The 9,502-nt window shown below is 39.4% G+C and overlaps 1 protein-coding gene across 2 annotated transcripts; it reads left to right on the top strand.

Moving 5' to 3' along the window:
• Positions 1–5,929: 5,929 nt before the first annotated feature.
• LOC147548701 (Protein kinase superfamily protein) lies at positions 5,930–9,072 on the top strand. Of its 2 annotated transcripts, none has more exons than XM_086671644.1 (6): positions 5,930–6,120; positions 6,481–6,621; positions 6,708–7,046; positions 7,759–8,013; positions 8,100–8,233; positions 8,793–9,072. In XM_086671644.1, exons 2-6 carry the CDS (start codon positions 6,486–6,488, stop codon positions 8,991–8,993), a joined length of 1,065 nt encoding a protein of 354 aa, XP_086527770.1. In that variant the 5' UTR covers positions 5,930–6,120; positions 6,481–6,485; the 3' UTR covers positions 8,994–9,072. The 2 variants fall into 2 exon arrangements, with proteins under 2 accessions (XP_086527770.1, XP_086527769.1); XM_086671643.1 differs by having other exon boundaries at positions 5,930–6,126.
• Positions 9,073–9,502: the final 430 nt, after the last annotated feature.

Here is a 9,502-nt window from a genome sequence, read left to right as displayed (position 1 = left end):
ATGTCGTTTACCTTTTCCAACTAGTACCACTTCTTCCTCTCACATATTTGAGTTGGTACATGCGGATTTGTGGGGACCTTTTCCGGTCCCATCCACCTCCGGGTGTCGATATTTTCTCACCCTTGTCGACGATTATTCACGTTGTACTTGGATATTTCTTTTGGATTCTAAGTCCGATTCAAATAGAACAATTATGAATTTTTTTACCTATGTCTCCACACAATTTAATTGTAAAATAAAGACTTTTCGATCGGACAATGGAACCGAATTTATCAATTCCTCTCTACAAAGTTGGTTTGTCGAAAAAGGGGTTACCCACCAACGTAGTTGTACTTATACACCCCAACAAAACGGAGTAGTTGAACGTAAACATCGCCACATCCTTGAAGTGGCACGTTCCTTACGACTCCAAGCTCACCTTCCTCTCTCTTTTTGGGGAGAGTGTGTTCTCACCGCGGTTTATTTAATCAATAAATTATCGACACCCATTCTCGATGGAAAATCTCCCCATGAAATCCTCATGGGTGTTGCTCCCAATCTTTCCCATCTACGTGTCTTTAGATGTCTTTGCTATGCTCGAATTCCTTTGGTTAAAACCAAGTTGGACGCCCGCTCTTCCGCCGGTATATTTCTTGGATATCCCAATGGACAAAAAGGTTATCGTGTTTACGATATCTCCACACGACGAATTTTTGTCTCTAGAGACGTCACGTTCGTTGAGAACAAATTTCCCATGTCTCCCTCCTACTCTTCGGCTACACCGAACCACTCCGATCCGGAACCATTCCTCTCCATCGAAGATGATGACACTTTCAATTTTCCATCGACCGGCAAGAACCCCACTGTTTCGGCATCAAACAGCAGCACCATCACCGATGGAGCTGCTGTTCCTGACGATTCTCAGCAGATTACCGATTCAGGGGTGCCTTCAGACACCCCTGCTGGACCGGGTTCTGTTCCCGGTCCGTTGTACAACCGGCACCAGCACCCGAGGTGCCTTCAGCAGCTGCTAGTGACACTCCCCAATCAGGAGTGTCTCCAGCAGCCATGGACAGTCCTATACCCGACGCCCCCTCGACGGACCCACTACCGCCCGAGGCTACTTCCGACCAGATGGTTGAGATTTCCGGCCGTCCAACACGATCTCGCCGACCACCGTCCCACTTGAATGATTATGTGTGTTCTAACACAAGTTCCGTCAAGTACCCACTTGAAAACTACTTCTCTATCAATTCATTCTCCACATCTCATCAACAATTCCCCTCTTCTATATTGACTACTACCGAGCCTAGCTCCTTCACTCAAGCAATGAAATCGTCTCATTGGAAGGAAGCTATTGCCAAAGAAATCTCCGCTTTCGAAGAAAACAAGACATGGTCCATCACTGATCTTCCACCCGGCAAGCGACCTATTGGTTGCAAATGGGTATACAAAATTAAATTCAATTCCGATGGTTCCATCGAACGCTATAAAGCTCGTTTAGTAGCTAAAGGTTACACCCAAATCGAGGGACTCGACTATAACTACACTTTTGCCCCAGTCGCAAAACTCGTTACTGTCCGTGTTCTCCTATCTATTGCCGCCGTTAAAGGCTGGTCTCTCCACCAGTTGGATGTCAATAACGCCTTTCTCCAGGGCGATCTCCATGAAGAAGTCTACATGAAACTTCCTCCCGGGTTTTCATCTCAGGGGGAGTCTAAAGTATGTCGTCTTCATAAATCCTTATACGGTCTTAAACAGGCCTCCCGTCAATGGTTTTCAAAATTCTCCTCCGTTCTTATTGAACGAGGCTTTTCACAGTCTAAAAACGACTATTCTCTCTTCACTTTCCGTTCGCACTCCGCTCAAATCTTTGTTCTCGTCTACGTAGACGACATAATCATCACTGGAAATAATGATAATGCTATTTCCAAGTTAAAATTATTTCTTAACAAATCTTTTTCACTAAAAGATTTAGGCCGTCTACAGTACTTCCTCGGTATCGAAGTATCTCGCTCATCGCAAGGCATTTTCCTATGTCAAAGGAAATATGCTCTTGACATTCTAAAAGATTCTGGCTTAACTGCGGCACGTCCCTCTGAATTTCCTATGGATCAAAAGCTCCGTCTTAGTCCTACCGACGGTATTCCTTTAAAGGATCCGTCGGTCTACCGCCGACTCATTGGCCGATTACTATATCTAACGGTCACACGACTAGACATCACCTTCGCAGTGAATAATCTTAGTCAATTCATGCAGACACCTAGTCAAGTACACTTAGACGCTGCCCACCGCGTTCTACGATACTTGAAAGGCACCCTTGATAAAGGAGTCTTCTTATCAGCAAAAAGCTCTCTTCATATCACAGGATACTGTGACTCAGATTGGGCAGGTTGCCCTTCAACCCGTAGATCAACTACTGGATATTTTACAATGATTGGTGATAGTCCACTCTCTTGGAAATCAAAGAAACAACCAACGGTTGCAAAATCATCTGCAGAAGGAAAATATCGAGCTTTGGCCATTCTCACTTGTGAACTACAATGGCTCAAGTATTTATTACTTGATTTTGGAATTGATCACACAGACCCGATGACAGTTTACTGTGACAATCGGGCTGCACTTCATATCGCTGATAACCCCGTATTCCACGAACGTACGAAACATATTGAAATAGATTGCCACATCGTTCGTGAGAAGATTAAAGACAACGTCATTGCCACTCGCTTCATCACTTCAGACAACCAGTTAGCGGATATCTTCACCAAACCACTTAGAGCAGAACCGTTCAAGAACATTATTGGCAAGTTAGGCGTTACTTCCATTCCCGCTCTAACTTGAGGGGGAGTGTTAGAAGGTCCACTCCACTCGGCTAAACCGAGTGGATTAGGTCCACTTAATTATAGGAAACCTAGTAGAATTAGGATTCCTATTACAACCAAGATTGATGTAGTTTAGATAAACACATACTTAGATATAGTTTTATATTTCTTAAACACCTTCTTGTAAACCTATATAAAGGATTAGATCCATAATGTAAAATCATGTTATTGTGAATAAACAAAGGTTTTACCTAATCTCTCTCACGATCAACATATCATCTTCTTCTTCTTGGTTTCACCGAAGCTCTCTCACTCCATCTCTCGGTCTCACCCGAAGCTGCTACACAGTCCTCTCGGATTCAACCGAGTTCACTCATTCTCTCGCTCTCGGTTTCACCCGAGAGCCATTGTCATAGCTCTCGCGTTCAGCCGAGAGTTACTTCTCCTCCTCTCGGTTTACACCGAGAGCATCTTCTTCCTATTTCTCGGCTTCAACCGAGGTATTACTACATCACCCTCGGCTTCATCCGAGTCGATCATCAAGAGGTTGTTACCTCTTCTCATTTAGCTCATGCAAGCCTTAGCCCAGGCAACCCTTTACCTTTAGCCAGCCTTTGTCCAGTCTCCTGATTGAAATTATGCTTAGGTAATTCACTAAATATTAATTAATCTATTACATATTTATTTGTTTTAATTTTTTTATTTTCTGAAGCTGATACTCTTTTGCAGGATACGTTTTGAGTAAATGTGAATTGTTTTATTGTTGATCTTTCTTCATAGAGCTACTTTTTAACGGCACGAATGTTTTCTGCTTTTTTCTTTTGTATTTATTTTACTTGTATCTTTTTTATTGTAGTTTTTATCTTTATATGTTTTGATTTTATCTCTTCTTTTGTAATTTTCACTCTTAAAATCAATGGAATTCTTTTTGTCAATAGAAAATAACTTTATTTTCTTCAGAGCAACCTGGTGCCGCTTGGCCTGCCGCCATTGAATGACTTCCGGGTTAGGAGTCACTTTTGGGCCATGGGCAGCCAAAACTTAGTTTTTACCCGGCCTAATATACCCAATGACCTCAACTGGTTTTATAATTTGTGTACCCAGTCATCCCGGTCCAACTATGTAAGTGCCTAAATCAGAAGGGCTTCCATGTTGCGGGCCCTACCTAGGACGACGAGTGACTAAAAGATTCAACTTAGGGAAGTTTTATAGGGCCCCCATTCTTGTTAAAAGAGCCCTTCTTGTGAATTCGGTGCGAGTCCACAGAATTTACAAAAATAGCCTACTGGAGTGAATTTCTGTGGGTTCTTACCGAATGGGCTCTTGTGAATTCGGTGGGCTCGCACCGAATGATCTCCTGTGAATTCGGTGACCTCGCACCGAATTCACAAGGAGGGGCCCTTTTAACAAGAATGGCCCCCTATGAGACTTCCCTTCAACTTAACCAACTGTTATCCCTTTGATAGTATATTTTTAGGGCGCGTCTATAGGCGTCTCCCGAAATTGCTTAGGTGCCTCCCCAAAATTACAGTAGGCGGCTCCGAGCCCTCCGTCTTCTTCTTCTCTTGTTCGTAACTGTTCTTTCTCTCTTTACTTTATCTTTCTATTTTCCAATCTCAAAATTAATCAAACGTTAACCAACAAAAATCATTAATCTATCGACACATATGATCATTAAACATCATGAAGGAAATCAAAAACCCTTTAATCTTCAAGTTTAAAAGTCTCTAGGTTTTGTTTTGTTGAGAGGATGAAGAAACCTTAGACGGATGAAAAAAACAACCCTAGATTTGGCGATGAAAAGGTCCTAGATGGAGGAACCAACAAAGAATAACCCTAGAGTTTTGTGAGATTTTGGGGAAATCGACCATGCTCGACGCCATCGGACTAGTCAGTCCGGAGCCAAAACAGGGCTTTTGACTTGGCCCAGCCCGAAGCCTCTCGGGCTGGACAGTCCGAGTCTTTTCAGACTGGGCCCGTCCGAGACTATGTTTTTGTCCTCGGATTGGTCAGTCTGAACGGGGGGCGCTTACAATTGTCGGGGTTTGACTGTGGTCAAACCCTCTAGGGAGGCCCCTACAGTCATTCTGAGAGGCACCCTATTTTTTATTGGACTAACCCGAGATTTTGAATAAACATTCCACTTCCTTGGGGCTTCTATTTTTCATGTCTATTTCTTTGCGTTCACATTACTATGAGCACTTCACTAAAATATTGCACTGGACAAGATAATATATTTGAAATGCTCTTCCTACTTTTTTTTTTTGTTGTTGAAAATACTCTTCCTACTTGAGAACATGAATTGGACAACCCCATAGTAGTACAAGCGACCTAATTTTGAATGATTGATGCTACAATAATGAATTTCACAGAATTATTAGTACAAAACTTCATAATGCTTTTCATTTCTTAAGATAAGGAGTATGTTGATTTCACATAGGGCCACTTGCTATTTTACCAAAGTAACCACCACCATTTTCCTCTCATAAATAACTTGCCACACCAAAAAAAGGTTAAAAAGGGTTCTCTTGTTAGGTGAAGATGGCTCTGCTTTCACATGAATTCATACTTTAAACCAATAATAGTTTGCTTTACTAGCATTATTTGTAGTTGATCATCAAACCCTAATAAATCACTAAAACTTGTCACATCCATGCTGAGATGGCGTACTTATGATGATCACATGCCATACTTAAGCTCTCAATCAACTTATACTAAGTTGAGTTTGTAACTAGTTTTTCATCGGTAAAACTGATATTATAACCTTATACTCTAAACAATTATTCACGAAAGGACATTTTAAGAAATACAACTATTGTAGTAAATAAAACTCTATTGAACTTCATTGGGGGAAAACGCGCTGTGATGCTATGTTCTACCAATATCCCGACTAGGGTATTTGGAGAGGCATGATCTAGTCACTAGATCTAAACCGGCCAAGTACCCCGGCCGGATATTGGCCGACCATAGCATCATAAATGAAAAACAAATTTGGAAGAACTAGATAAAATTCACCCGGCAGTATTAAAACCAAAACTTAGGATAGACACAACTTATAATCTATAGAATTTAGTACGGATCTCGAGAACACAGGATCTAAGGGTTCTCCTTTCTCCACTATACATTTTGTGTTCTCTTTATTTCTTTCTACACTTTATTTTAAAGTTTCACATGTTAATGTGAGTACTCCATATTTTCAACAAAAGCAGGACAGTACAATTAAATTTTCCACCTTTGTACAGTTGAAGATCTCATCCAAGCATCAATAAACTTATTCTCAATTTTGAAGCTAACAAGTCTTTCTAAGAAGAAAATCACAGTTTGGGTTTGCTCTTTTTCACTCTTCTATTATGATTTTGAAATCTTTTACTTGTTCTGTTTATGAATTCGTGCTGAAGTTTTCTTCTTCTAGATTTCTTAGAATTCTTAAGATTATTTAGTTAAGAGTTTGGTTAATAATAGTTAACTTCATTGAGTTGATCATTTGTTTCTTTAGAGCAATACTTTTTGAATTCGATGTAAGTTCTTGTTACTTCAATATCTTGGAATTTTAGATATATTTGCAACGTTCGATCTTGACCTTTTAGCTCTAATAGTATATGAATTGAAAGTATATAGTTTTGTATTTGCCCGAATTTTGAGTTCAATTTATATTGATTAAGTTTATCTTACTATGTAGATTAAATGGGGAACGGGCAACTCTTAGCGTTCTATATTACGATATGTTGTATTGCGTTTATTATATCGAAGCTTATTATATCGGTTCTTCTATACCGAAGATGGCAAAGAAAACACCAAGTCTTCCAAGATAGTCTATCAGGTAAGACTAATCTTTGTCAAAGAAACTCTACTCTTTCATGAAAGAATATGGAGAAGTTGATAACTATATATAAATGGGTATTACAGGAGGAAAAATGGTGATGTTTAGGTCTCTGACTATGCAATATCTTACGTCTGATGTATTCTTGAAGAAGACAATGAAATTAACCAACAAAGATATTATTGGATCAGGAGGGTATGGAACAGTTTATAGATTAACTATAAATGATTCAATGTGTTTTGCTGTGAAGAGATTAAATAGAGGAAGCGCAGATAGAGATCGAGGTTTCGAAAGAGAACTTGAAGCAATGGGTGATATAAAACATAGAAATATTGTCACTCTTCATGGATATTACACTGCTTCTCAGTATAATCTTCTTATTTATGATCTTATGCCTAATGGAAGTTTGGATACTTTGCTTCATGGTATGTTTTTCAACCCAGAAAGTACAATATAATTCTATTTGAATGATGTTATCTGATCATATAATGTGGTAGTCGGGGGTACCTGCCATGTCAATTGTTGTGGCTCAATGTACGTAGGTGTCATTTTTTTATTCAAACGACCGAGCGGAGATTTATTTTGTACACCTACATTAAGTGCCGGTCTAGGTTAAGGAGATCCGTAAAGTCATAGGTAGAGAATTCGACGAAGACAAAGTTTAAATCCTTACTTGTAACAAGGTGGGGGTTTATAGGTAGGGTTACGATTGATACTGGAAGGCACAGGTACTTAGTCATTAAGTGAAGGAAGTCTCACCTCTTGAGCTAACATTCGTGGTGAGAGAAGCCCAAGGCCACATAATATCGATACGAGAGCCCAAGATGGAACAAGTCTCATGCCAACAACCTATCGAAGTAAAGGCCAATGTATGACAAGGAGATTGTGAGGATAATCTCACTTCGAAAATAGATCAGACTAGGTGGCCAGTTTACAAGTTTGAGGAACAAACTCAACCGATTAGGGCTTCTTATGGTTCCACCCGTGTCTAGCCACATTAACAAACTTGTTCATATCAGCTGCCATACTATGATGGTCCAGATGATTAAGTCTTTATAACATTTATACAATATATATACATCCTTCATTCTCCTATTGTTGTTATAATTACTCTCACAAACTTAAGTATAAATGCAGGGAAGTCGAACGAAAAAAGGTCTCTTAATTGGCCTTTAAGATACAAAATTGCAGTAGGCATAGCAAGAGGAATATCATATCTTCATCATGATTGTATTCCTCATATAATTCATAGAGATATAAAATCAAGCAATATATTACTTGATCATAATATGGAAGCTCGAGTTTCTGATTTTGGATTAGCTACATTAATGGAACCTGATAAGACTCATGTTTCGACGTTCGTTGCTGGAACTTTTGGTTATCTTGCTCCTGGTAACGAAAAACTCTCATTCATTTCCTTCTTCTCTTTTAGTTCTTCTAGCTAGTAGTAATACATGATGAGTTTGTGTTTTTTGTAGAATATTTTGATACTGGGAGGGCAACAGCAAAGGGAGATGTTTATAGTTTCGGTGTCGTTTTACTTGAGCTCTTAACTGGAAAAAGACCAATGGATGAAGCATTTATTGAGGAGGAAACTAAGCTTGTAACTTGGGTACTTTTTCACCCTCGATAGAATCTAAGTTTCTAACTATCAATTCCTGTTTTTTCGGTACTTCGGTAGAAGCTTCTTGAACTAGTTTCGTTTTTTATTCTAGTCTAACGTATGTCAATCTATCGTTGAAACAGTTCCCGTGGTACGGATAGTTAGAGTACGTCTTCCTAAACCTACTTTCATCGACGTTACTTGTTCTTTACCACAAAGACACGTAGTCTCTCTCCAATGTCTAATATCATGAACTCATGCCAGAGTGAAACCACTAGCACACGCTATATAAATCAGGTTGCAGCCTGGGTCAGCGTACTAATAGATCCCTTTAGAGATAACCTACTATGTAGAAACTAGCACCCTCGCCCCTCCATAGAAACTTTTAATTCCCGTCGTATTCAGATATACTCTTCATTTTATAGAACAGAAAACACTTGCACGATACCACTAATTCGAGAAAATACTTGAATTCTATTCTGGTTCTCTACATCTGGTTTTCCAGTCCCTTGCAACCAAATATATATTTTGACTTTGTTTGACAATGTTTGACTTTATTTTGGAACAGGTGAAAACGGTTGTGGACATGGAGAGGGAAGAGCATGCAATTGACAGTAGCTTAGAATGTTTTCCAGTGGATGAAGTTAAGAATGTATTTAATGTGGCACTATTGTGCCTAGAAACAGATCCTTCCAAAAGACCTAACATGGGTGAGGCTCTAAAGATGCTTGAGCAGATTAAATCAGACAAATTTGTACAAGATTCTTGATTAAAAAATGTTTGTAATTGGAGTAATGAAACTTTAAGCTCTCTTGGATTAGATAGAAATATGAAAAAGAAATTCCCTATTTCTACCTTTTGTAGTTCAATTTTGTGCAGTAGAAATACATTAGCCATGATTGATGATGTCAAAAAGGCGTATTCTCGGTTATGTTCTTGATGATGGAGATCGACAATGAGATGATGAACTTTCCTTGTGCGATTCGAAGAAATTGAGCTTGCAAAAAACTCAGAAATCACTCTGAAGTTCAATGTATGTCAGGATGAGACCTTCCTCCCTTTTAGGGCAAACTTGATATGCTTATATAAGTTTGATTGATCTATCATGATGCTCGGTTGAGATGAAGAGGTGGTAGGGCACCGGTCTTGATGATAGCCATGTGGCCATGGTCGTCAAGAGGGTAGATAATATATGATGATTGCGTATCTTCAGACACTGTCAGATCTTCTGACAATTAACATTTTGTGCTTAGAAATTGGGTGTATGGCCACGTCACA

This window comes from Eschscholzia californica, unplaced genomic scaffold (assembly GCF_041429995.1).
Source record: "Eschscholzia californica isolate CP2 unplaced genomic scaffold, dmEscCali1.0.p SCAF_3, whole genome shotgun sequence".
Taxonomy (NCBI): domain Eukaryota; kingdom Viridiplantae; phylum Streptophyta; class Magnoliopsida; order Ranunculales; family Papaveraceae; genus Eschscholzia; species Eschscholzia californica.
The sequence above is the reverse complement of the archived record's forward strand: the minus strand, read 5'-3'. Positions and strand labels throughout refer to the sequence as shown.

What these genes read in the sequence shown, in the direction of transcription:
- LOC147548701 (XM_086671644.1), top strand. Translation starts at nt 6,486, where the DNA reads ATGGGGAACGGGCAACTCTTAGCGTTCTATATTACGATATGTTGTATT. An exon ending in TTTTGGTTATCTTGCTCCTG is followed by an intron (nt 8,014 to 8,099) that starts GTAACGAAAAAC and finishes TGTTTTTTGTAG; the next exon opens with AATATTTTGATACTGGGAGG. An exon ending in AAACTAAGCTTGTAACTTGG is followed by an intron (nt 8,234 to 8,792) that starts GTACTTTTTCAC and finishes ATTTTGGAACAG; the next exon opens with GTGAAAACGGTTGTGGACAT.